The sequence below is a fragment of the Ahaetulla prasina genome, chromosome 10 (genome assembly GCF_028640845.1).
Source record: "Ahaetulla prasina isolate Xishuangbanna chromosome 10, ASM2864084v1, whole genome shotgun sequence".
NCBI classification, from domain to species: domain Eukaryota; kingdom Metazoa; phylum Chordata; class Lepidosauria; order Squamata; family Colubridae; genus Ahaetulla; species Ahaetulla prasina.
The window spans coordinates 58,517-86,264 of record NC_080548.1 but is presented as its reverse complement, the minus strand read 5'-3'; the positions used below and the strand labels follow the sequence as shown (position 1 = coordinate 86,264).

The 27,748-nt window shown below is 45.9% G+C and overlaps 3 protein-coding genes across 5 annotated transcripts; 1 reads left to right on the top strand and 2 right to left on the bottom strand.

Annotated features, from left to right (window-relative positions):
- Positions 1–127: 127 nt before the first annotated feature.
- Positions 128–6,296, bottom strand: SNIP1 (Smad nuclear interacting protein 1). Its single transcript, XM_058195246.1, has 4 exons — positions 6,138–6,296; positions 5,927–6,035; positions 4,559–5,139; positions 128–756 (listed from the first exon to the last, which is right to left on the bottom strand). Exons 1-4 carry the CDS (start codon positions 6,209–6,211, stop codon positions 486–488), a joined length of 1,035 nt encoding a protein of 344 aa, XP_058051229.1. The 5' UTR covers positions 6,212–6,296; the 3' UTR covers positions 128–485.
- Positions 6,297–6,355: 59 nt separating this feature from the next.
- Positions 6,356–9,825, top strand: DNALI1 (dynein axonemal light intermediate chain 1). The gene is made up of 6 exons (XM_058195249.1): positions 6,356–6,577; positions 6,655–6,791; positions 6,885–7,054; positions 7,138–7,316; positions 7,433–7,597; positions 9,214–9,825. Exons 1-6 carry the CDS (start codon positions 6,497–6,499, stop codon positions 9,247–9,249), a joined length of 768 nt encoding a protein of 255 aa, XP_058051232.1. The 5' UTR covers positions 6,356–6,496; the 3' UTR covers positions 9,250–9,825.
- GNL2 (G protein nucleolar 2) lies at positions 9,727–27,178 on the bottom strand. Of its 3 annotated transcripts, none has more exons than XM_058195244.1 (16): positions 27,033–27,178; positions 26,877–26,961; positions 22,601–22,695; positions 22,279–22,418; positions 20,987–21,171; positions 20,058–20,124; positions 19,369–19,527; positions 18,964–19,077; positions 17,383–17,511; positions 16,600–16,704; positions 15,081–15,239; positions 14,439–14,546; positions 12,446–12,840; positions 10,909–10,988; positions 10,280–10,396; positions 9,727–9,924 (listed from the first exon to the last, which is right to left on the bottom strand). In XM_058195244.1, the coding sequence occupies exons 1-16, from the start codon at positions 27,097–27,099 to the stop codon at positions 9,869–9,871; spliced, it is 2,061 nt and encodes a 686-aa protein (XP_058051227.1). In that variant the 5' UTR covers positions 27,100–27,178; the 3' UTR covers positions 9,727–9,868. The 3 variants fall into 3 exon arrangements, with proteins under 3 accessions (XP_058051227.1, XP_058051226.1, XP_058051228.1); XM_058195243.1 differs by having other exon boundaries at positions 10,280–10,368; XM_058195245.1 differs by having other exon boundaries at positions 10,280–10,368; positions 27,029–27,129.
- Positions 27,179–27,748: the final 570 nt, after the last annotated feature.

Below are 27,748 nucleotides of genomic sequence, written 5' to 3'. Positions count from 1 at the left end.
AGGCAGCTCGGCTCATCTTCCCGGAGAGGGAAATCTCGCCCCCCCCCCCGCGAACTCTGGTGGGGATGTAGGGTGTGATCAAGGCAGAGGGAAGGAGACACGCGAAGAACACACACACAGGCAGAGAGAGAGAGAGAGCGCTCTGTATTCTCTTAACCAAAAAGCATCTATTTTTAAACAAACTGGGATAAAGGAATAAAAAAGGAAAACGAGCTGAAGGGTCTATTAACTAAATGGCTGCCCCGCGTGTTCAGGATGGTCGACCACTTAAGAGGTTTTATCATGAAACATGCACTGGAAAAATTATTGGATGCCACTGAAGCATCAAACTTTAAAAAATATCACCCCAAAGCAAAAATGGGGTTCCTGGCCCATTGCCATGTCTAATAATCTCCATCTGAGGAGCCTTCAGATGTTAAGGCAGCGAGGGCACCCGGAGCCTCAAGGCTCCAATGTCCACCAGATGGATCCTAGTGGATCCAGGTTTACTCGCTGTCAGCACGACAGGTGGATTCTTCCTCCTCCTCCTCTTCTGTCTTCTGATCATCCTCTGTGGCATCGGAGGACTCATGAAGGAGGACGTATTCCCTGCTGCTGAAGCCAAATTTTAGCACATCCTTCTCTCTCAGTTCGTAATAACGTTGAGGTTCAATGCGCTGGTTATTCAAAAAGGTGCCATTGCCTGAGCCAAGGTCAATGATGTATGGTTTCACCTTACGACCCGCTGTGCCGTCAGGACGGGTATACTCCACAAGCCTTGGAAAAGAGGGGAGAGAAAAGAAACCCATGCCAGTTAATGCCCAAAGATCCAGGAATAGTTTGCTTCGTATGTACCTCTGAATTTGGATTCCTTCAGTCTCTCACATAGCTCTAGAAAAAGAGATCAAAAACACCAGATCCCTTTTCATTCCACAGCTGGAGGCCTTTGTGCCCAGATGGGAGAAGGCAGTTTATGTTCCTAGATTGAGTGGCTACCCAACTCCTAGGAACTCTGGGTAGCTTACAGTGAAATGAAAGAAAAAAGGCATACATACTAGGAACAAACAACGCAAGATATCCAAGACAAATAAGAGGCTTGACAGCTCCCTCAAGACCAGGCCATGAGCAGAGCCAGGCTTTGAGAGACTTGTGGAAGAAGTGGGGGAAGACCAAACTTGTGTTGAAGATGACATTCCTCCAATGGCAACTCCTGGTCTCCCAGCCTGAAGCCTCTTCAATATCCTGGTGAAAAAAAATCATTGGAACGCCCAACACTAATCCTTAATGGGCCCTGCCTTCCTCTCCTCTTATAAAAATAATGTTCATCTCAGGAAGGGGTGCACTGTCTTCCACTGGATGTTCTAGGTAGCCGGGCCATGGGTGAGGGATGGAAGGAATGAGGCTTAACAAAGTCAACAACCAGATTCTCCACATGGCCTTGCTTCCCCTTGGTTGCTAACACTTTCTCCTCAATTCTTTTTGAAAGCCAAGGGAATGGCCTTCTGCTGGTTCTCTTCTCCACCTATTTCTATTCCCAAAGTCAGTCTCATGAAACCAATGAAGTTTCACTTCTCAGCAGTGGTTTTCTCTTCTAAAAGCTACCCCTCTTTTTTCCACATGTAGTCCTTGACATATGATGACTGGGGCCGAAATCTGCTCATAAGTTATTGCAGTTATAAGGAAGCCATGTTTTTCTGATATTTTTCATGGTGATTGTTAAGTAAACCTCCAGGGGTTGTTAAGCAAACTCGATTTCCAAAAGTTGTGGTCATGCGACCATAGGAACCATAACTGTTCGTAAATGCAAGCTATTTGCCAAGCATCCAAGGTCAAGGTAACTCCAAATCAGGGATGAAATGTAAAATTTGTTACTACTGGTTCTGTGGGCGTGGCCTGGTGGGAGGAGTAATGTGACAGTGAGCGTGGCCAATTTTTTTTTTTTACTTTTAAAAGCATTTTTTCTACAACCTCTTTGGTCGAAGAGGTTGTAAAAAATGCTTTTAAAAGCCTCTGATCATCAGATAACTCAGCTGGGATCACCAGAGGAGCCTTTTAAAAGGCCATTTTTTTATAGCCTCTTCAGCCAAAGAGGTTATAGAAAAAGTGCTTTTAAAGTGTTCTGACAATCCCAGTTGAGTTGCCTGATCACCAGAACCCTTTAAAAGCATTTTTTACAGCCTCTTCAGCCAAAGAGGTTATAGAAAAAAATCTTTTAAAAGGTTCTGACGATCCCAGCTGAGCCGCGCGATCATCGGAGGCTTTTTTTTTTACTTTTAAAAGCATTTTTTCGGCTGAAAAAAAAATGCTTTTAAAAGTAAAAAAAACACAACCCACTGATGATCCCGTGGCCCAGCTGGGCATGTGGGGGGTGGGCAGGGATTTTTGCTACCGGTTCACCGAACCACCTGCTGCCATCACTACCGGATCGGGTGACCTGGTCTGAACTTGGAGTATTTCACTCCTGCTCCAGATGGTCAGAAAATGACTGTTGATAAGTCAAGGACTACCTCCATCTATCACTGATTCTTCTTCTAGCTGCTTTTTAGGCAAGCAGTTTATTCAAATCTCTCATAAGCACCATCTTCTGCAGTCAAGCTTCCAAGTCCCTTCTTCAATTCTCTCCACAGTGCAACATTTGCTTCCTCTGATAGCAATTACTCTCTCCTGCTTGATTTGTTTCTTTTCTCAGGTTACTAATCTTTTCCTGACATTTTTCGGGGCAACTGTTAAACAAATCGCCAGGGTTGTGATTTTTCACGAATTGTGGCCAAAGCAGCACCGGTGTCCCATGTCGCTAAAGCTTAAAGAAAATCAGGAAGCAAAAAGTCACAGGGTCATCAAGGAAGCTAGAATTATAGAGAATAGGTCAGGAAAGAATTTATTTGGACAAGGAATCCTACCAGGTTCTCTGGAAGAATGCACAATGAAGCCAGCAAAACACCAGCAGGTAACCAGTTTACCTGGGGATCAATTTTCTCCAGCAAGACAACAGCAAACTGGCTGAGGACCAGGAGTGCAGATGGAAATATAGTCAAGATGCATTTAGTTACTTAACCCAGAGCTATAAGGACCTTGACAACAATGGGATGGTTATTAGAAGTCAACACCTCAAGAGCAAGTTTGCCAGACTAACTTTATCTCACATTTTGATCTGGTAACCAGTGCTTGGTTGTGGAAGTCCCTTGGCAAAAAGCATTTTGATCTCAGGAACACATCTGATAAAACGGCCCAGGACAGGCTGCTTTGCAAGTCAGCTGGAGTGAGATGGATACCATGGCTGGCTTGCAAATCATATCCCAAGAGTGCTTGTCAATCAGTCACACTAAAAAGATAAAGTGGGCAGCTGTGGGCCAGAATAGAAGTGCATCACCTCTATGTCCTCTATTCATCAATGTTTTTCTTAATTGGGAAAAAATGTGGTAGGAATTCTTATCAATTTGCAGAGTATATAAAATTGAATAGATAGCTAATATCTGGAAGACAAGAATAATGTTGAAAAGTTGGAGAAACAGGCCAAAAGTATCATAATATTTAATAGAGACAAATGAATAGGTACAGATCGGGAAATATCTAGCTTTATATCAATAGTTCTGAAAAAAAAATAGTGCTGTGGAAACTCTGCAAAAAGCTGTGGAACTAGAATTAGGGAAGCATAGCAAGCTACTCCACTGCTGGGTCACGTGGTGCAAGCCAATGAAGCTGCTTGAAAAGGGGCGGCCACTTCCAGGATTGCACCACGTGGTCCAGCAACAAAGTAATTTCCTATTTTTTCCTAAACCAAGCTCCACAGATCTTCAAAAGGTGAGGAGGAGGATGTGGGGCCTGGTGGGGTGGCCCAAGGCTTGCAGAAACACGGGAGTAGAGTTGGGATCAGATGGGGGAGGGGCTGCAACATCCCTGTGGTCTGCCGTATAGGTGAATGACTGCAGTGGGGCTGCAGAGGCCATAATTTTGAGACCAGGTTGTAAGTAGGTCCATCATACCTTCAAACGGCCCTAAGGACCAGTCACAAGTCAAGGACTATCTGTAAAGAAGTTGGCTAAGCATGCCTGCATTATACACACAAATTCAAGCCTGACTTTCTCAAATTCTCCTCCTCCCTATCTACTGAAAAAATCCCATTCCATTTCTCGATTATTATGAAGCATGTATTTACTGTATCCTGCCTGGCTCCTTTACTTTGGCTAGCATGATAGCAGTAACTGCCACCTTTGTCCAGGGGCTTGAGATCATGGAGATCTTCTCCAGTGGAGGGGAAGAAGAAAGTATAGCAGGCTGAGTGGGATAATACAAGGGGCAACAAGCAGCAGGCTCTAGAGGTCAGGGTATAGGACAGAGGCTGTTGCTGCTTTTGTTGCTACCACAACAACCTAAATAGGTAGGGAGAGTAGAATGGGCAGCCAGCGTGTCCAGAGAAAGTCTGCAGGGGGTTGGCTTTGCCTATGCAAGCTACATTTTTGTAGCTCTCATCAAATTCACTCAAAACCTTCCAGGGAGTTCTGGCCCAGCTTGAAAATCTTGCCATAAACAGCTAATCCCACTACCCACTTCACCTCACCCCTCTGGATTCAGAACTTACCGATACTGAAAAACAGCATGTTGTTTAGAGCATGAGGGATGATCAATAGGGATATCAGCAATGCGTCGGTGCCTTCCCAACAGATAAGCACTCTGCCGATGAATATACATAACAGGAAGAACTTCATCATTCTTGAAGGGATATAAACGCCATCGTTTTTTGGGAATGCGTGCTTCTGGGGGTTCGGTATATTTGATCACAACACCACGAAAAGTATTGGAATCCTCTAAAAGAGCACCAGATAGTTCAAAGCTTGGTTTTTCCTTCTTGCTAGCCTCCTTGTCCGCATTCTTATTGCTGGGCCCTTTTCCCTCACTATTTTCCTCATCCCCACTTGCTTCCATTTGTTGACGATGTTGCCGTCGCCTCTCATTATAGAATTCCCTTTCTGCCTGCTGATCCAGGAGATGGTGGGCATCCTGTTTCCTTCCACGACTCTCGCCCTGTTCCTTAGTGAGCTTCCTTCGAACTGAATGATCCCGGCACCTCTCCCTATTGCCTTTTTGTTGCTTATGTTCGAGCTCTGAGCGGTCTTGATTCTGCCGCTCTTCATGTCCTCTCCGAGAATGATCCTCCAGCTCCTATAACAGTGGAGGAATAAATAGATATCTACAAGTGGAACTCAGGAATAAAAATAAATACTTTTGGATTCCCAGCTATATTTTATAAGAGTTCATTATTATTCCAATAATGGTTGAAACACATGGCCGCAAAGCATCACTGACATTTGAACTACTGGACGATCAAGTCTAACTAATGAAAGAACCCTGGCACCGAGAGGCTGGGCTGGCGGCTGCGAGGCCCAGGCCAGAGACCAGCCGCCTCACCTACGACCATGAATATTGCAATATCCTTCCTGTAAAAGACTACTTCAACTTCAATTGCAATAATACAAGAGCAAACAATAGATTCAAACTTAATGTCAACCGCTTCAAACTTGATTGCAGAAAATACGACTTCTGTAACAGAGTTGTTAATGCTTGGAACTCATTACCTGACTCCATAATCTCTACTCAAAATCCCAAAATCTTCAACCAAAAACTGTCTACTATTGACCTCACCCCATTCCTAACAGGACTATAAGGGGCGTGCATAAGAGCACAAAAGTGCCTACCGTTCCTGTCCTATTGTTCCCTTCATTATATCAAATTAACATAGTTATTGCATACTTTTGCTTATATATATATTTTTCTTTTATGATGTTGATGTTTGTTTATACTGTTGTGACAAAATGAAATAATTTAAAAAAACATCCGGTCTGACGCCTGGAAAGTTACCGATACACGAAAATCGAAGCGACCTGCTGCTCACGCGGGCCGCGGCCTCCTCCCTCCCGAGCACCCTGCGCCGGCTCCTCCAGCCGCGTACCTGCTTTATCCTGACGCCGGCGTGTCGTGGACTCCGGCTCCGCTTTTCCCGGGGCAGCGGCGACTTGCTCCTTTTGCCCGAGGACCGGCGCCTCTTCCTCGACTGCGACCTTCCAACGACACAAACCCCGTCAGGCACCAAGGCCGGGCCCGCCGCGGTCTACCTCCCCGCCCCGCCCCCGCCCCCCGTCGACCCTGCCCTTGACGCTTACCTGTCGGCCTCCCGGGGGCTTCCCCGCGGGCTGCGCTTCCGGTGCCGCCTCTGCCGCCGCTCCGACTCCTCCATCGCGCCTCACCGGCTCACAGTTCCTGGTTTCCGCCTCTAGGCCACCGCCGCCCTCCGCACGGCCCGGAAGCGCTCGACCAAGTGCTTCCGCCTTCAGTGGCGTGACTTGTTTCTAATGAGCGCGACGCGGCCCGTTATTGGCCGAGGCTGGAGAGCGGGTTTCTTGCGTCATGGAGAGCCGGGGGGGCTTTGTGCGCCTGCGCGCGGTTCCGCCCCCGGCGTCCCCGTGGCCGTGGCAACGGCGGCGCAACTGGCTCAGCGCCGGTCGGGCCTGGAGGCGCCGCCATGATCCCCCCCGCAGACTCCCTCTTGCGCTACGAGACGCCGGTGCTGGTCAGCCGTAACACCGAGAAGCGCTCACCCAAGGTAGGCGGGGGCCGGAGGGAAGGGACCGGAGGACAGCGCGGCCACCCTCCGTTATTGACTGCTCCGCCGCTCCGCAGGCTCGGCCGCTGAAGGGGACCCCGCAGTTGTCGGTGCCTGCGGGGCCCGTCTCGCCGCCTAAGGGCAAGGCGCCGTCGCCCTCGGTGGACCCCAGCAAGCAGGCCGAGGAGATCCTCAACGCCATCCTGCCGCCGCGGTGAGGCACGCGGGGGGAGGGGGGGCTCGTGGGGGAGGGGACTGAGGTGGGCGGGTTGCTCACCTGCGTTTCTCACCCACCCCCCCAATATAGAGAATGGACGGAGGAGAACCAGCTGTGGGTGCAGCAGGTCTCCAGCACGCCCAGCACGCGCATGGACGTGGTCCACCTGCAGGAGCAGCTGGACCTTAAGCTGCAGCAGCGCCAGGCGCGCGAGACCGGCATCTGCCCCGTGCGGCGCGAGCTCTACTCTCAGTGCTTCGGTGAGCGCCCGGGGGGAGGTGGAGGGGAAAGACCGGGGGACGAGCGGCTGCCGGCAAAGCCTGAGTTGTCCCTCCCTTCGCAGACGAGCTAATCCGGCAGGTGACCATCAACTGCGCCGAGCGCGGGCTGCTCCTGCTGCGCGTGCGGGACGAGATCCGGATGACCATCGCGGCGTACCAGACGCTCTACGAGAGCAGTGTGGCCTTCGGCATGAGGAAGGCCTTGCAGGCAGAGCAGGGCAAATCCGACATGGAAAGAAAGGTAAGGTCAGCCAGAGCTCCCTGGCCCAGGCACGAAGGAGACTTTCCTCCTAGGCTGCCCTGGTGGCAGCTGGCCCTTCTTAAAGGTTCCCCAGCTGGTTTCTTCTCTGTCTCAAGATTGCAGAATTAGAGGATGAGAAACGGGATTTGGAGAGACAGGTGAATGAGCAGAAGGCCAAGTGTGAAGCCATTGAAAAGCGGGAATTGGAAAGGAGACAGGTGGAAGAGAAGAAGCACACCGAGGAGGTCCAGTTCCTGAAACGGACGAATCAGCAGCTCAAGGTTAGGGAAGACACAAACTGAGCATTCTAGTTTTAATTGGCTGAAACTATAGTCACATTACTCTTGCTTTCCCTGCACAACACTAGTCTTTGACTAACCATAATTGAACCCAGAATTATGGTGGTTAAGCAGATTACTGCCTGAGCGGATGTGATTTTGATGTGTATTTTTTTTTGCATTGTAATTAAGTGAATCCGTTTTATCCAGGTTTTCTGTCATGTGTTCATATCATTGTAAGATGCTGCAAAGGTGAGCCAGTTGCCAAGTAGCCAAAATATTGATCATGTGACAAGGTACTATTGCTGTCACAACTTTCAAATCAAGTCATAATTTGCTTTTGACAAGTCCATTGTAACTTAAAACAGTCACTAAGTAGCTGGCTGTAAGTCGAGAACTACCTGGACTTGTTTTGTGTCTTAGCCCGAGTTGGACCTACACTGCTGGCAGTGTTGAAGTCTCAAACAAATCTCTCTCAGGATTCTGTTTTTTAAACTTAACAATTACGCTTTAATTTCTAAGCCAATGATATGGTGTTGCAGAATGGTCCACTGCTAAAATATTTGATGCAGTGTGTCTTCTTTGTGCCCAGCAGCATCTCTCAGGTAGCAGTTTTGTCTCTTCAATAGCTTCATAAATGACTTAGATGAGGGAATAGAAGGGGAACTCACCAAATTTACAGATGATACTAAGCTGGCAGGAATAGCTAATACCCTAGAGGATAGGTTCAAGGTCCAGATAGATCTTGACAGACTTGAACATTGGGCCCTATCTAACAAAATGAAATTCAATGTAGAGAAAAGTCTTACACTTTTCTAAGTCTTACACTTGGGTACGAAAAATCTGCACATTCTGCACATATAAAGCGAGGGAAACCAGGCTTAATAGCAGTGACTGTGAGACGGATCTTGGAGTCTTAGTGGACAATCATCTAAATATGAGCCAGCAGTGTGCAGCGGTAGCTAAAAAAAGCCAGTGCATTCCTAAATTGCATTAACAGAGGGATGCAATCAAGATCAAGTGAGGTACTAATACCACTCTATAAAGCCTTAGTAAGACCACACCTAGAATACTGCATCCAGTTTTGGTCGTCACACTATAAAAAAGATGTTTGAGACTAGAAAAAGTGCAGAGGAGAACAATCAGGATGATTAGGGGACGAGACTAAAATATACAATGAACGATTGTAGGAACTGGGCATGGCTAGTCTAGTGAAGGACCAGGGGAGACATGATAGCTGTCTTCCAATACTTGAGGGGCTGCCACAGAAAGGAGGGGGTCAAGCTGTTTTCCAAAGCACCTGAAGGCCAGACAAGGAATAATGGATGGAAACTGACCAAGGAGAGATTCAACCTAGAAATGAGGAGGAACTTTCCGACAGTGAGAACCATCAACGGATGGAACAGCTTGCCTTCGGAAGTTGTGGGAGCTTCATCACTTGAGACTTTCAAGAAAAGATTGGACTGCCATTTGTCAGAAATGGTATAGGGTCTCCTGCTTGAGGGGGACGGTTGGACTAGATGACCTATTAGATCCTTTCCAATTCTGTTAATCTGTTATATGTATCTTTTGGCACAGGCAGTATTCCTCACTGATCAACTGCTTTGTCTGCATTTTAGGCACAGCTCGAAGGGATCATTGCACCGAAGAAATAAGCTTTGTCAGCCCAATGCAAAAAGTGCCTTGAGGGGAAAAGGAGAATGCAACAGCTATAAAGAATTTTTCCTGAAAGAGTATATCTAAACTGTTCCACCTCATCTGAATCAACATAAATCCAAATACTGTTCAAATGTCTCTTGAACATTTAAAAAGAATCTCAACTGGCTTGGGATTTGTCTTTTCAATTAATATTTACTGGAGGTAAATAATAGAGGTGCTTTTTTAAAAAACCAAGTATTTTAGTTCTATGCGGGAGTCTGCCCAACTGCAAAACAAAGGGTTGTACAAAATGCGTTAAAATTAATCCTGACTCCTGAAATTTGATGTGGTTTAACTGGTGATCACACATCGAGATCAACTTCTCTTTTACCATCCATATAAGCCAAAAATAGTAAGAAACCTTACTCTTTCTGCTATTTTTGACTGTTTTCACATCGATTGTGTCTTTTGTAAGGATCCCAAATGGTAGCCAATAGTTTTCATGTTGTAAATGTTTACTATGTGGATTTATAAAGATAACAATTTCAAGATGTATATTTATCTTGGGTTATAAACCTCTGGGCTTCAGTGTCGATTTTCCTCTTGTTCCTGTTTCTATTTTTGACATTATGAGTATCATAATATCGAACACCAACTTTCTTTGAGTGCTGCTTCCGCTCGGCTCTTCTCTTCTGCAAAAGCAAAACAATGGTTTTGGAAAAATCCAAAACAATGGACAATGTAATAGCTATAATTTACTATCCCAAAAGGGGGGGGGGGAAAATCCCATATGTAAGTGCTACTGCAACTCTATTTTTAAAATCCACACTACATGACAACTATGCCGAGTAAAATGAACAAGTTTTCCCTTGGGCTGCACCTTATGAAAACCACAGAAGACAACTGATTGACATCCTGCCTTGAGTTTCTATATAACCCAAGGTGACCTACCTAATGCTCCCACCTCCTGTTTTCCTCAGAACAATTCCATGAGATAGTTTGGGCTACAGAAAAGCCACTTGGCCAAACTTCACTGCTGACACCTACCTCCTTTGAATTCAGTTTCTTGAAGACGCTGGAACTCTGCTGTTCCTCTCCCTCTGAAATCTTCCTTTTCTTTCTTTCTCCCAGTTTTCCTAAAAGTAGTAAGAGACAAAGCTCTTTCTGAAGAGCCAAACGTTGTGAGCAACAAAGAGTTTTCCAGTAAAGGACAAAACTGTTTTGGAATGGGATGGCTCTGCTCCCCTTCCACATAAAATGACAGCTTCCTGGCTCCCCTTTTCTCTGATGCATACCTTAAATAGGTTCAATGAACACAAGTAGCAAAGTAGATCACAACATGAGGAAAACTGCTCTCCAGAATAGGTGTGGGCCCTTGTACTGCAGCTTTCTAGGCTATACAGATGCATCTGGGAACTCCAAAGTGAACGAAGGCAACTACACTTTTACAGTCACTCGTTAATAACCACTACGCAGTACACACTGTCAAGTGATTCAGATGTTAGTCAAAATCCATGCAGATTAGTAACAGTTGATAGTTTTGAAAAGAACATTTGTACTGGACTATCTGCACTGCAACAAAGAATTCTGTGGAATCAAGCCAGCACTGGCTCTTTGTAAGAATAAAGCTATGAAATGTGCATATGATGCAGACACTAATGAAGGAGCCACCATACCTCTAGTCTTCTGAGTTTCAACAGCCACTGAATCCAACTCTGATTTTGCAAATATTTTTTCATTCAGCCCCTTAGGGATTCTAGGAAGGAGAACAAACAGTTACTCTACCTAAATCTGACTCCTCATTCTAATTGTATAGTTGTAAAGTTTCATAAAGATAAAGGTAAAGGTTCCCCTTGCACATATGTGCTAGTCGTTGCCGACTCTAGGGGGCGGTGCTCATCTCTGTTTCAAAGCCGAAGAGCCAGCGCTGTCCGCAGACATCTCCGTGGTCATGTGGCCGGCATGACTCAAGGCCAAAGGCGCATGGAACGCTGTTACCTTCCCACCAAAGGTCATCCCTATTTTTTCCACTTGCATGTTTACGTGCTTTTGAAACTGCTAGGTTGGCAGAAGCTGGGACAAGTAACGGGAGCTCACCCTGTTACACGGCAGCACTAGGGATTCGAACCGCTGAGCTGCCAACCTTTCGATCGACAAGCTCAATGTCCTAGCCTGGCTTTGGGAAGAAAAGAATATATACAAGGCAAGGATGGCGATGTCACATCTTCTCAAAAGCTCCCACTTCCCAAGCAGCAGTCTCCCACCAACCCAATCACCTCTACGTTTTCAGGGGTCTCCATTCTGCAGAAGCAGGCAAAATATGGGTGCATTTCAGAGTCTTTATTCAAACCATCATCTACAGCTGAGTAACAGCCATTGGTAGTAGGTGAGTTCTTTATCCCAATAGTGCATCATTAGATGTTGAACTGTTTAGCATTGGGAGGGGATGAGATGGGATCTTCACTGACACAAATCAAGGAAAGAAAAACCTATTTGCTCATTCCATCCCAATCATATGGGTTGCTTAATCTCTTTGGTGACCACAAAGAAATTTACTGACTGTGATAACTGTGGGCAGGCCCTACTATTATTGCTGATAGGGAATTCCTGCATGTGGCAGAAGAAACTGAGAAATTTATTTTATGGCATATTCCCACAGCTGCAACCCTCCATGTGTCTTAAGTATAAGTCCTAATGCATGCTCCACACATCTTAAGAAATTCCAAGTAGAAAATGGCTGCCAAAAAGTAAGCTTACAGCTTAAGTGGGCAAGCCTGATTTTTTGGAGATGGGTGGATAGGGAAAATATGGGTTATGCAAACTGACTGGCTGTACAGGAACAACTATGAGAGAGCAATGCCCAGGTTATTCTTTTCCTCCAGTTTTGTGCCCTATTCTTCCACTTGCCCCAGACTATTTCTGCCAGCACTGTTACATTTCAGTCCCTGCACAGATTAAAACAGCTCCTTTTGTTTCATTCAGGGGGCCAGAGAACCCCAAATGTGCATATTTCAAGCCACTTGAAGACCACTCATCTGTGCATAAAACATATAGTGCGTGGAATTTTTGTTTCAGTATGAATTGGGTGCTGCAACTGATGCTGAAAAGAAAGGGGTTGGGGATAGGTCAGTCTTGAGTTACAGTGGTGAGTGGGTGTTTTTAGGCCCTTCTTTCTGACCAATCAAATGAACCAAGGAAGGTCGGATGCCCTACCTTATTGCTGAGAATCTCCTGGCCTTTGCCTTCTCCAAGAATCTCTTGTACTTGGCAATCTTCTCATCCAGGCACCTAAGTACTACCTTTGGAACTTCTCTGGTGTTAGCCTCACAAGTTGGCCTCCCATGTGGGGAACTCTCCTCCTCCTCTTCCTCCTCTGTACCACTGTCTGTTTCACTGACAGCCAGTATATTCACAGGAGCCAGATCCTCTTCCAAGAATTGAGAGGTCACCGTGATCTTCTCATAGTTCTGTGGTACTTGAGGCAAAGGCCATTTTGGTGTCACATTGGAGCACTCATTACTCCCAGCTTGTCCTTCACATTGTTCTTTCATCCCTGGGTTCTCACTGTGACTCAAGCCTATAGTCACATCTGAGGCAGCTTCTGTGGGCTGAGAGATTAAGCAATGGAGGTTTGTCCGCAAGCCAGGTTACTTGTCCATCCCCATCTTTCATTTTGCCATTGGATTGCTCAACTTCAAGCAATCTTGTACAATTTTCTACTTGTGAAGGCCTTCAGTAAGACTGGCCAGGATCCCAACCTGATCTATGCCTGTCAGAATCCAGATTCATGAGAAAGGATACTCAAGTACACCACTCCCTTTATGCATATGAACCATCACTACTGACTAACCATCCAATCCTCCTATCTCCATGAAAAGAAGATAGGGATTCCAGACATAAACAATGGCTTAGTTTCCTTTTTTCTTCTGACAACAGAACATGAGGAGAAGGAAGATAATTACAGGTAGTCCTCTACTTATGACCACAACTGAGCTGAACATTTCCATTGCTAAACAAGACAGTTAAGTGAGATTTGACCCATTTTATGACCGTTCTTGCCAATATTGTTAAGTGAATCACTGCAGTTGTTAAGTTAGTCACACCAATTGTTAAGTGAATTTACGGGACCGCCTGCTGCCGACAGTTACCTCCCATTGTCCGATACGTCCAGTGCGTGCCCACAGGGAGGGTCTTCTTAGGGTGCCATCGGCTAGTCAATGTCGGCTGGCGGCCCCCAGGGGAAGGGCGTTCTCTGTGGGGGCCCCGGCTTTATGGAATGAGCTGCCGGTGGGACTCCGTCTCCTCCCTGATCTCCGGACCTTTAAGCGTGAGCTCAAGACTTTCTTTTTTCACCAAGTGGGGCTGGCCTGATTGATTTTAGTATGGGGATTATAGTGGGTTTTTTATAGGGTTTTACCTAGGTTTTAGTTTTGACAAATTTTAGCTAATATTTTAATGTTACAGCGATTGAATCAGTTTTTTAAATTTGATAGTGTATTTTAAATTTTTGGGGATTCTTGTTGTTTTATTGGCTGTACACCGCCCTGAGTCTTCGGAGAAGGGCGGTATAAAAATATGAATAAATACAAATAAATAAATAAATCTGGCTTCCCCACTGATTTTGCTTCTTAAGTCACAAGCAGGGATACTGTAATTGTCATTAGAGTTGCCAGGCATCCGAATTTTGATCATGTGGCTATGCGAATCCTGCAATGACCTTGTGACAAATTGTCATAAGCCACTTTTTTCAGTGCCATTGTAACTTCAAATGGTCACTAATGAATGGTTGAAAATTGAGGACGACCTGTACACTAAAGTTAGTTGTTCTGAACTACTCCCATGAGCAGTTTACAGCCATGACAAGGATGCAAAAATATTTTAAGTGTGATTTTTATTCAAGTAAGGTGGGGCCCTCCTCACCTTGCATGCAGATGGACACCTAAAGACACAGAAAAGGCTCATCTAGTTGTCTGCCTATTGTGCCCAGACAGACATTATGAATATTCATAGAGACCCAAGAAGATGAACCGATATAAGGGAAGGAACATTTTTATTATTTCAAGTTCTTGCTTGAAAGCCAGCACATTTATCAGTTCTGCTTAAATATTGCTTGATTGTTAACTACTGCCCTTTTATTTGCTTTCAGGAGTCATTCCCCTTTTTTGTTTTTGAAAAGAAACATTCAAGCTATTCTGGCAGCCCTTACCTGAGAATCTTGTTCAACATTTGGAGGCTTCACAAAGAACGGGATGCGGCCTCTCTGCCAGTCATTCAGCACCATCCGACTGACCGTATGTAGATCAGGCTCTCCTCCCTGAAAAGGCACAAGGGCCAGCAGTCACAATTGAAGAAGGGAAGAGAGGAGAGCAAAGCCTGATGATGAAGGGGCCTGGGACCATGACTTCAGGCAGGATATGGGGGGGGGGGGGGAAGAGAGAGAGAGAGAGAGAGAGAGAGAGAGAGAGAGAGAGAGAGATGGAGGGAGGGAGGGAGGGAGGGAGAGGGAGAGAGAGGAGGCACTTATGGGCTGAACTCATACCATACCTCCTCAAAATGTTTCACTGTGTACTCCGATGGCCTGATTCATCCAATATGCAAAGACAAAAGACACTCCCCAAATTACCATGAACCCCATTTCAGCCTCCTAGAGCATGCCATGAGCAACCATACAGAGTCATCAGCTTCTTGTTCCATAATCATCTTTTCTCTCTTATCCCTTCTGGCTGCTCCCCGCAGGATCCTCAGGAGGCAAGTTCTCCTTCAGAAAACATCTCACCTGCTGACCAAACGTCCACACTAAGAGCTCCAAATTCCTTTCTCTATTCAGCGCCCATAAGACCAGATTCACCTTTAGTAACTTCCCAGTCTGGAATGCTAACTTCTTCAGAAAATCCTCTGCATTTCCCCAGGACTCTATTTTATATGTCTTCCTGATGTATTCCGGCTTGGCTCTATCCAGCACTGTAGCAATGTGGTCTTCCGGACTCTTGATTTTTTCTACCTGAACCTGGAAATTACAGAAAAGTCAAACCTCAAGCTTTTACCAAAGACACAAATTCCCACACATACATCTCCAATGACTAATAAAATACAGTTGGAAGGGACTTTAGAGGTCTTCTAGCCCAATCCCTATACCGTTCTGGAGAAATCGTTGTCCAATCTCTTCTTGAAAACTTCCAGCAATGGAGCATCCACAGAAGTAGCCCATTCCGTTGATTAATTCTTCTCACTGTGAGGAAATTTCTCCATAGTTCTAGGTTGGATCTCTTTAATGAGCTTCCATCCATTAGTTCTTTTCTAGCCTCAGGTGCTTTGGAGAATAAGTCAATCCCCTCATCTGTAACAGCCCCTTGTGTACTGGAAGACTGCTAACATGTCAACCCTAGCCCTTCTCTTTGTTAAGCTAGACATATCCAGTACCTGGAACAGTTCATACGCTTTAGTCTCCAGTCCCCTAATCATCTTTGTTGCTCTTCTCTGCCCTTTTTCTAGTCTCAACATCTTTTTGTATAATGGTGACTGAAACTGGGTGTTGTGCAATATAAAGCTCTATTAGCCCTTCATGTGATCTAGATACTATCCCTCTGTTGATGCAGCCTAGGACTGCATTGGCCTTTTTGACAGTTACAGCACAATGCTACTTATTGTGAAATGGTGGTCTAATAGGTCACCAAAATTCCTCTCAGTTACTACTATTGAGCCAAATGCCACTATTCTGTCTCTATGCATTTTTTTTCTTGTCCAAGTGTAAGGCATTAATTTTGTCACCACTGAATTGCATTCTGTTGGATAGGACCCAGTGTTCAAATCTGTTAAGGTCCTTCTCGATCTTCTAAACCAGGGGTGTCAAACTGGCAGCCCACAGGCCGGATGCATTACGTGCATCACACCCACCCTGGCTCTGAAAGGCAAAAATCTGCACAATACATCACGTGACACAATTGAGTTTGACATCCGTATTCTAAAGTGTTTGCTATTCTTTCCAGCTTTGTTATTTGAAACTTTTATGAGTTCCCCTTTTATCCCCTCATCTAACTCATCCATGAAGATGTTGAAGAGCACTGGGCCCAAGACAGAACCCTGGGGCACCCCACTGCATGCTTCCCTTCATGTAGATGTGGTTCCATTGAGGACTAGATATTGGTTGCTGTTTGTCAGCCAGCTATGAATACATGTACTGTCTATTCCACATTTTTCTATCTTACTAAGAAATAGCTGTGGTCTACTTTGTCAAATACCTTACTGAAATTTTAAGTAAACCAATCTATTGTAATTATTTAAGTGCCTGCATCTTGGCAACATTTTAATAAATAAGACTGGCAAGTCAGACTAAGGCAGAAAAAACTTTTGTCTCCCTTGACACTTACAACTCCTTTCAGTACAATATCTGTTTCCGAGTCTCCTGAGGGGTACACCACACCTGGGCAGTCAATAAGGAAGATACGGCGCATTAAAGTGATGTACTGCCATACCTGCAGGGGAAAAAGGCCAGACTGTCTTTTATTTCAGAAGGAACAAAACACATGGCAGCAGCTCTTGATACTATTCAAGAATATAAACATCAAGAATTTCATGGACAGGAAACATGTGAGTAGCCCTTTAATGCCATTATCTCAACTGCTATTACTTTGGAAAGGCTATTTAGCTAGAGTGCAGGGCATACAATAAATCCAACCTGTTTTTTTGTCTCTAAGGATAGCTTTTCTAGTGTTCACACGTCAGCAAACTCAAAACCACATGGCAAGGGGTTGGGGTTTTTTTTGTGGGGGGGGTGGGGTAATGGCATTTAAGTGACATTCTGTACCTGGCTAATCATCAGGGCTTATTGACACAAAGTTTCTCACTTTACATGCTACTTCCAGCACAGCCATTTTGAGATCCTTTGGCCATCTGATAAAAGTTTTGTTCAGCATCTCCCTCCAAGGGATGGTGACAAGTTATCAAGTATTTGTCATATCTGCAAATATAAAACCTTAAGTACAGAGGACTATGAATTACACATCAGGCACTTTCACTCCAGCCCTGCAATTCTGCAATCCTAGAAATGAGAACATGCTTCACGCTGGTATAGAAGACCTTGTCTTCAGGCAGAAGAAGTCCTGTCAGTCACAAAGGCTACATTTTAATCCTGAATCTGTGGGGAAGCTTGCCTTGGTTTCACCAGCAATGGGAGCCACGCTGCAGACTTTCTTGGAGCGGAGTGTGTTGATTACAGAGCTCTTCCCCACATTAGGGTATCCAATGAAGCCCACGCTGATCTGCTTCTTATCTACATGCAGCTGTTAGGACAACACACAGAATAACAAACAAACATCCCAAGAATTAGAGAAAGAAGCTTTGAACCAGCAATTGGCCTTTTGGAGAGCCAAGTGTAAGGTAGTCAGTTGACTAAAAGTCACCCAAACTGGCAGTCTCTTTTCCATCTACAGCTTATTGGTTTAAGCTTTTAAACATAGCTTATAAAATGGGCATTCATCAATAGACACTTTAAGTAACTAGGTTCTATGGAGGACTGGTAAAGGCTTCTGTCAAGCTGAGGGGACAACTCAGTCAGACTGGGAACTTACTTCTTTGTTTGGAAAGTGAAGGGCTAACCATTTCTGCTTTTCCCTGAAAAGTGCTGGAGACTGCAAGAGGGCATTCAAAATATAACCTCGCAATCCCCTGGCCATTCAAGCGATCTCCTCTACAAGTCCATGCCCATGGAGGGCATGAACAGCTCATTAGGAAGCAAGCATCCAGTTTTGCTCTTTCTTTCCCCATCTGGGTGATGCTGATCCCCCTCCAGACTATGCCACTTTTTGGCCAGTCAGAACTCTTTTGGAAGACAAATCCTTGAAAATGAAAGCGGTTCAGGTGACCTGATATCATCATGACATTCTGAACCCTCCCTCAAGTAACCATTAGATTGCCTACAGCAGGGATGTCAAACTGGCGGCTCGCGGGCCAGATGCGTCATGTGCAGGCCACGCCCACCCCAGCTCCACGAAGGGAAAATGTCATGAAACATCACGTGACAGCATGATGCCACAAGTTTGACAACCTTGGTCTACGGAATAGCATGATCTCTGGGAGAATAAATCTTTCAGATATCCAGCAGCTGACTCTGTCTCAGGACTGATCCTTCTTGCTAATTATGACAAATCACCACTCCTATCTGTGTGCCATCAACCAAGCAGCAGAAACTCCAAGAGTAGCTGCTTTTTTTTTAGTTGAAGCTTCAAGGCACCTCTGGACTAATTAATTCTCTTGGAATTTTATAATTTACCCATCTTTCGCTCCCCATCCCACCCCCAATGTTCCAAATTAGTCCCTGCATCTCAGAAAGGTGCTTTGGGAAAGAAGGGGTCAACCTATTCTCCATACTGAGATGCAGGGATTAATTAGAGAATAGGTTGACTTCTCTATGACAGCCCCTCAAGCATTGGAAGACAGCTATCATGTCACCCCATATCTTTGCTAGACTCAACATACTCAGTTCCTACAAGTGTTCATTGTACGATTTAACTTCCAGTCCCCTAATGATCTTTGTTGGTCTTCTCTGTATAATTTCTAGAGCTGCAGCAACTTTTTACGTGATGATCAGAACTAAACGCAGTATTCCAAGTGTGCTCTTACTAGTGTATGCTTTTTTTGCAGCTACAGCACACTGCTGGCTCATACTGAAGTGGTGGGCCACTTAACACAGCATTCTTCAATACACTCAAGGCAAGCAAAAAGATATACTATACCTTTCCAAACTGCCGCAAGAGCTGAATGAAGGCGCCTTTTCCAAAAGGGTTTGTGAGGCTGGCATGAAAAGCCAAGGTCGGATACTCCTGAGACAGCACTGCCACCCAGCGCCTCTGGAAGAAACAAGCCAAATCTCCATGCTCAGCAGCCCCTCCATCCAATGCAAGCCAACAGCTTAAGGAGGAAGTTGCCAGCTGACAGGTTCTGCCCCCCCCACCCCTGCATTCCAAGGTGCAGCAGGTAAAGCACACATCCAAGCAGTTGCAAAAAGTCATTTCCAATTTAAACCTCTGCAAGCTCCATTCCTGACATTTCCCAAGCGCATGTGCAAAATGCTCTCTGCCCTGGAGGCAAGCAATCAGCAGCTTCTTCTTGTGGCCCACCTCATTTCCCAAGGGACCTACCGTCACCCATGTGGGCACAAGATCACATTTGTTCAAGACAAAAATGAGATGCTTCCAAGGCTTCTCCTTCTTTAGGTAGGCCTCCACGTGAGGGGAACGGGTCCCCATGGGATCTCTGGCATCCAACACTTGCACAATGACATCTGATGAATCTATCACCTGGCAGTCCAAAGACAGGGCAAGAGATTTAGTGGACTGGGGAAGCATCCAGGAGGATTTCCATGTTTTAACTCTTCATAACAATCAAGTTCAAGCATTTCAAGTTATGCAGATAAGCAGTTCTGTAGAGACTGAGTTGAGAAATCTAGAATTGAATACATCAAACTCCAGGCCTACTTTAACTTGGAAGAAACTCAGCGCTTTTGGTTAAGTTAGGGAATCAAGCTAGAAACCAGGAGATGGTGAGTCCCAGTTCCGCCTTAGGCATGAAAGCCAGCTGGGTGATTTTGAGCCAGTCACCCTCTGTCAGCCCAATCCTACCTCACAGGGAAAGATAGGAGAAAGAACATGTATTAGGTATGCTTGCCATCTTGAGTTATTTATACAAATAATAAAGGAGTGATAAAAACAATAAATAAGACAAGCAAGCTAGCTCAGGATACCTTGGCAGGTACAGCTTTTCCATGCCTTAGTCAGAAATGTTTGTGAGAACACAATTACACAGCCACATTCATCATCCTTTTATCTACCTTGTAAAGTTCTCCCCAGATCCGCTTAGACTGTCCTTTTTTGTAGATTTCTTCTTGCACCTCCACCCTGAAAAAGGGAACCAGAAGACTCAGCAGCACAAAAGCACAACCTTGCTATAAGTCAGTAGATTCCTTTTCTCCTGGGAGAAGGAATTGCCTTTCCTTATAATAGATTTGGGTACCCAACATATTGTCTCTTCTCACAGAATACTCTTACATCAGCTGAACCATCCACGCAGGTGCTGCTGTGGTGGCTCCTCTCTGTGCCCTATTTATCTTTTTCATGAATAAAAGGGCATTCATTTATTTGAAAGTTTTATTAATTTTAAGTGCTAGGTCTCAAAGGAGACATTGCAGGTGTCCCTTCTGTTGGTTCTTTGTTAAAACCATTTAGTTGTAATCAAGTAAAACAAGCATTTGCAGACTATAGCAAAGCTCTCTGGCACATGAAATATCACTGCACCTGAAAGGCAAGAGAATATGGCAATTCCCATGGTCAGAATGGGAAGAATTCAAGTTGAGTGGAAGTAGAATTACCACCCAGTAGTAGTAGTATCCACCCAGAACAGAAATGCCGGAAACTGCAGCCAAAGAAGTCACAGTTGTCAATGAGATGCCTTTAATGCAGGACCAAAAAATCATCTAGGTGCTCTCATAATGTAGCTGGAGCAATTAGTGATTAGGGATACAGGTGGATTCAACTGAGACCCCATTAGGCACAGGTGTCAAACTCAATTGTGTCACGGGCTGGATCATGATGTACTGTGACTTCTTTGCCTTTGCAAAGCTGGGGTGGGTGTGGCCTTCACATGATACAGCCAGTCTGTGGGCCACCAGTTTGACAGGCCTGCCATAAGGGTATCTAACGCATCACCATCCACATACCTCTACACCAAACCATATTTCTAGGGCCAGTTCTAATAGTATACCTGACTCCAGTTTCCTCTGTCACCAGATCCCGGTCTTTGTCTTGGCTGTAGTTGCTGGCCTCAGCTATGGCATTTTCCACCAGAGACTGCATATCACTTGCCAGGAGATTTGGTCGTTTCCGCTGTGATTTTGGACCAAAGGTTGTTCCAAAGGTTTCTGTATCAAGAATGTGGACTTTGGAATTCTAAAAGAAGAAAAAGACTATGTCTACATCATCCTGGCTCAGAACAGGCTGCTCAAGCTCACCTGGAGCTCGCCCCACAAAGAATTTCCCCCATCTGAGCTTTCCCCAGAGAACAGCTACAGGGGTACAGCAACACCACTCCTGGCCCAAAGCAGGCTATGCTAGCCAGAGTGTAAACTTTGTGGGTTGGTAACCCTTCCTTCCTCTGTGATTGAAGTTACAAGGATGAAGATATTGCTGTTCTTTGCCAAATGCTTTGTTTCAGACATAGAGCTTTCATTCTGCCAAAATTCAGAACTGTCCAGGATAATCTTCCTCAGAGCTTGATTTGTTTTGGACAGCCAGCTCCTTCTTTGGAACCAACTCTTCTCTACCTAATAACCAACTAATAACTAATAACCAACTCTTCTCTAGCTAATAAGAACTGCTAAGTGAGTGATATGTGCTTGAACTTTAGAGGACCCTAGTCAGAATTTATAGTTTTCATTTTATTAGAGACATATGGGAACTGCTGAAAAAAAGAGCTGTTCAGAGGAAAATCAAGCTACACAGGAAAATAAGAAACATGGCTCTTAAACATTTTTGGACTTGAGATCAAGGCATTGGGATCTGGCAAACTGACATGCAAGCTTGAAAGCAGCTGTGTCTAACATTTGTAGATTTCCCTGACATTGTATGCCATATGCTAAATAAATAAATAAATTTGTTCTTTCTCTCTCTTAGGTTCTTAGATAACTATGAGCAAATGTAAACAAAGATGAACACAACTATAAATGGTATATAAATGTTTCCCCAAAAATAAGACCCTGTCTTATATTGTTTTTGAACCCTGAAATAAGCACTTGGCCTTATTGCCATGCGCTCAAAAGCCCGATTGGGCTTATTATCAGGGGATGTCTTGTTTTGGGGGAAACAGGGTAAATGATGCATCTCCACTAGGCTTTCCTATTCCAGTCTTATATACAGAGGGTGTCTCATTCTGTGAGGTGGGAACAAGGGAAGGGAGATAGAGAATGCAGCTACAGTCTCCCCCAGAGTCCAACCCACTGAACCTCCATCCACACACAGTGGTGATACCTGGGTCAACAGGACAAGCATACCACTCACATGAGGTTTAATCCGGTCATGGAGCAGAGAGAGGGGCAACTTGCTTTGTTTCATGACCACTCGATAAGGATCCTTCATCACCATCTTCATCTCCTCCTGGAATCTCTGGAGAAAGGACTGTTTGATCACACGTGTGTTTCCTACATAAACGGGATGTTCCAGTTGTTGGTGCCTGATATAGCTTGGATTGACAAGATACAGGGAGCAACACAGCACTTGTATCAGCAGCCCTCTCAGTCTCTCTAACACAGCTTTGGGGTTAATCAAACCCAAGCACAGGAAACCCCCACCCCTGCAACTGTCCCAATCGAAGCAAGCTTACCAAACCATTTAATGTTGGGCTCCACACGGGCTATGGTGCCTGGTGCCACTGTGGACTGGAACTCGAGCGGTCGGACCAGTTTCCCACGATTGTTCCTGTATAAAGAAGAGTAACATGGGAGCCCTTATAGTAATTGGCTTGCTTAAAGCTGCAGCTCTGTAAGAGAGCCCCCTTCACATGAAAAAGGTCTTGGCCCCCGCTGGGTAAAGCTGAACTCAATGATGCAACAGCAAAAACATTACGGAACTAAATGGCCCAGCCCTAACTTGTATTCTCCGTGTGCTAAGATGATGAACGCCTTTAAAACTGTATGCATTTTCAGAATGGGTGGATTACAAAAAGATTAAATTAACTCCTATCCCTTAAGAAGACAACTTGGGCCATCTCCCACCACTCTTCTTGTTTACAGGAAAGGGCAAATAAATGCTCAAACAAAATTCAATAGCTTGGCATAACAGAGTAGGCTGCCAAGTGAACAACTGGAAGTAGTAAGGGCTCCTTGGTCAGCAGTCAGGTGGAAGGGCAACAGGTTGCAGAGATGGAGGCCTCCCTGTGCAAGGCTGACACTTTTCCACAGACTGAGCCAAGTGATGGAGCATAGACTCTGAGAAACACTCTGCTAAGACATTTCATAGTTGCAGTTGGCCCCTTCCACAGGCAATGCTTGGGAAAACATGCAAGGGTGATTCCATTTAGCACCTGCTTGTGGATGCTGAACACATGTGGGTACACAACTGAGCACAAAATTGACTGGTTTCCATATGGAAGAAAGAAGCTCCAATATTGGTAAAAATATTCATATAGATGAGGAAAATCAGAGGCTGACTATACCTCAAACTCATACCTTTCTGGAAAATGATCACTCTGCCACATGATAACATCAATGTAAACATTTACTGATTAACCCCATGTCCAGGAAGCCAAAGAGGGTGATTGTGGAAGCTCCCCCCCATTAAAGATTTTTGATATGTGATGAATGGTGCCTACAAAGGGGGAGCAGATGGGTTTCTCTGTAGTTTCTCAGGAAGGAGGGAGCACATTGGGTGGATGGGGGGGAGAGACAAGAAGCAACACAGCCCAGAATTGGATAGGAGACAGAGGAAGAGACATTGTCACTCCCTAGAATCAACCAGGGTATATCTGTTAGGGTGGTGGTCATAAAGATTCAGTCTGACAAATTCTGTCAAATGGTGTGAGCAAATAAAACACTAGACTTTGGCTGGATTATTGTTCTTAGGCTGGACCTGACATGGCCAGAAAGTTGGAAAATGAGCGCTTTTGAGGTGAGTTGGAATCCTGAGCAAAGAAGTCTTCAGCAACTGTGAAGAAAAAAAGGCTGTATGGAACTGGCTTCTGAAACTGCTTTTCAAGTTTTCAGGGAGAATGGGTAGAAGACTAGTTCCTTTCAAGATCTTCCCAGAAAATGATATGACCATGTCCAGAGCCAGTTCTTGATTTATCTAGTTCAGGTTGGTGAACTAGATAAAGCTACAAGAGAATATTTCTCAGCAAAGAAACAGAATAAAAACAATACAATCAAAACAATGCAGAAAAGTTTACCAGAGCCATTGGAACAATCTGGATGGAATTCTGAAGGTACTGCCTCATCCCAATGGGATTGGTTTTCCTCACTCAAGAACTGCCTCATCCCAATGGGATTGGTTTCCCCCACTCACTCCGCAGAAGGAGAATGCTGCAGATCCTATCAGCCAAGACATTCCAGTGGTCGGGGTCCAGGAGAGCTCTTTCTGCCATGGCTCCTGCCCTTTGGAAACATGTCCCTCAATGTGAGATCTGCACCCACTCTTTTGGCCTTCCAAAAGGGCTTGAAGACTTGGCTCTGCTGGTTCTTCTAGAGCCCTCAGGGGGCATCCCATGCTGAAAGTAGTTAATGGACTTGATGGAGATCCCACCCACACGCCATTGTATTCTGGTGGTATTGTAACTTATTTCATTTCTGCCAATTTTAATATTTAATGTGTTAATGTTTCTATCTTTGCTTTTATGTTGCAAGCCACCCAGAGTCACCTAACAGTGAAATGGGTAGCATATAAATTTAGTAAATATTCATCAGTACAGGTAGTCCTCAACTCACGGCAGCAATAGGATCTGGAAGTTTGATCACTAAGCAGATCAGTCATAAAGCAAGGTATCATTTAGTGACTGCAATCCTGGCACTCCTAGCTGTCAGGGTTGTTAAAGGGAAAGAGTCCAGGGTATGGAGCACGGGGTGCTTCAGGGGCTTGAGGGAGGCCCAGCACAAACCATGCACAAGTTGTGGGGTGCCGCTGCAGTACACACAAGCTGCCCCTGAAAGACTCGTGTCCCAGCCTGGCCCAGCAGCAGAATGCCAGGCTGCCACACCCTGGGAAGTTCCATCTGCACACCCAGCCCAGCAGCACTTATGACTGCAAGGACACTGCAATTCCCTCCACCCACCTATCTTCCCCACCTCACCCAATTTACGTTCTTTTGGCCAACAGAACCCATCAGGGGCAGTACCAGGGCTGAAGTAGAGGCCTGGGACCTTCAGCCTTAGCACACTGCCACTAACCTCTCAGTCTCTACAGTACTGCAGCTACTACTGAGAAATGCCACCTCAAGCCTTATACCCCTGGTGGTGAACCTCTCTGTGAGCACGCACGCCATCATCCCAGCACAGTATGCCATGGGGCAGGTGTTGGCAAGCTGCGGGCTCCTTTGTCCCTCTTCTGTGGCTCCCTGTCAGGTGATCCCACCACTGGCTGGTCCAGCTCCTCACCCTCCCCTCCTAGTTCCCACAAAGGAGTCTTTGAGGGCTGAACGCCCGAGAGGCACAGATTTCCTCTGCCTTCTGTGTTCCCACCCTGTGCTGAAGCAAATCAAACCGGCCAGGGTCTCCCTCCCCGTTAAGCGGCCCTGCTGAGCGCAGCTCCCGGCCAGCACCAGCGCCACAGTGGGAAGGTGTGTGCCCTGCATGCTCCGCTCTCGCCGGCCAGAGATGGGGCTCCACGGTGCCGCCTCCCAGCTGGAGCGCCACATTTGTTTGCTTGCCTCTGAGGGAGCTGTGCTTAAGCTGCCCGGGTCCCTGCTGTGGGGAGGGGAGAGAGAGAAGGAAAGGTGGGGGGGTATCTCCCAGACAGGATCCAGATTGGAATTGCCTTATTTTGCGTGAATCTCTAATGCTTGGCTTTGTCTGCCAGCCTTCACTCCCCCTCTACAGCTCCAGTGGTAGGATTCACAGATTTCTGAAATCTGAATAATTGTACCAGTAATTTGAAGAAAACTTTCAAACCTTTTACTGTATCATTTAAAACATCAAGTACTTTGCTCCAAAATACACTGGTGCTCATTTTCAGCACATGCCATGAAATCTTGGCAGAAATATTAATGCTACATTATTTATTCAGTGACACCTACTAATGATGAGAATTTCCTGATTCTCATTAATTTCCATGTGTTCATTTCACACCCGAAAGAATTAAAGAAAATTATTTTGCAATTTAGCACAAGTGTATCACTCCTGCCAAGTATATTTTTGGAGGCCAAAAACTTTCCTAGCAAAGTTCCAGTGTAGAAATTTTATGCTACCAAGGCTGAGGAAAAATGAGCCCAGGATGGTCACAAACTGTCCCCACGGTAGAAGGGCCCAACTACTCTTAAGCCAGGCCTTTGTAACTGCCTGAAGCCTTTGGGACTTTCAATCAGGCATGTTTTACATGCATCACTGTATACAGGTGGTCCTTGACCTACAACAGTTCATTTAGTGACCGCTCAAAGTTACAACAGCACTAAAAAAGGTTACTTATGATCATTTTTCATTTACAACCATTGCAGCATCCCCCTGGTCACATGATCAAAAATCAGATTCTTGGCAACTGGCTGATTTATCAGGGTTGCAGTGTCCCAGGGTGATGTGATTGCCTTTTGTGACTTTCCTACAAGCAGTCAATGTGGGAAGCCAGGTTCATTTAACAACCAGGACACCAATTTAACAACTGCAGTGATTCACTTAACGACTGTGGTAAGAAAGGTCACAAAATGGGGCAAAATTCACTTAAATGTTTTACTTAGCAACAGAAATTTTGGGCTTAATTGTGGCCGTAAATTGAGGACCCGAGGGCCAGGCACAACCACGCTCGATCGTACTGAATCTGTTTCACCAGAGAAGAACGAAGTCGGGGCTGGAGCTGGGAGGGTCGTCACGGGCCCTCCAGGCCGGCTTCTCGGATGAACAGAGAAGGAAGCGGGCAGAGGGCTCGCAGCGGCGCCCAGGCGGTCCGGCCCTTCCACTCACCGGCGCTCCCGCTGTCGATACATATTGAGGCGCCGGACGGTGGCGCGGTCCCGCATGTTGTGGCCTCCGGCGCCGGCTGGGCGATCTGCGTGGACAAAGCGGAGATTCAGCGGCCGCCGCCCGGCAAACCCCCTGCCCGCCCGCGACTTCACTTACCCGGGTTGGTGCTGGCGCGCGATGGGTTGAGGCTGGCGCGGCGGCCCTGGAAGCGCGGCTTCCCCATGGCGGCGGCGGCGGCGGCGGCTGAGGAGCGCGAGGACGGCCGGCAACGACTTCCGGAAGAGCCGAGGCGCCCTTCCGGCTGCCGCGAGCCACGCCCCCCCCGCATGACGTCACGCAAGTCACGGAGGACGTGAGGCGGTTGGGAAGCTGCAGATCAGAAAAGTTGAAAAAATTCTCCCAGCAGATTAGAATGGAATGAAATGGAAGAGACCTTGGAGAGCTTCTAGTCCAGCCCCCTGCTCAAGCAAGAGAACCTATACAGTCTCAGACAAGTGACTGTCCAGTCTCTTCTCCAGTGATGGCGCGCCCACATCTTCTGGTGGCAAGCTGTTCCACCGGTTAATTGTCCTCCCTGTTAAGAAGTTTCTCCTTAATTCCAGGTTGCTTCTCTCTTTGATTAGTTTCCAACCATTGTTTCTTGTCCTGCCTTCTGGTGCTTCGGAGAATAATTGGACCCCCTCTTCTTTGTGGCAGCCCCTCAAATACTGGAAGACTGGCATCATGTCAACCCTTCTTCTTTTCTTTAGACTAGCCAGACCTAGATCCTTCAGTTGTAAGCTGTACTCCTTGGGATCTGGTAAGAAGGTAGTTCCTCCTCATAGCCACTGGTCAGCTGCAGCTGCACCCCTTCTCCACCCACTGCTTCTGGC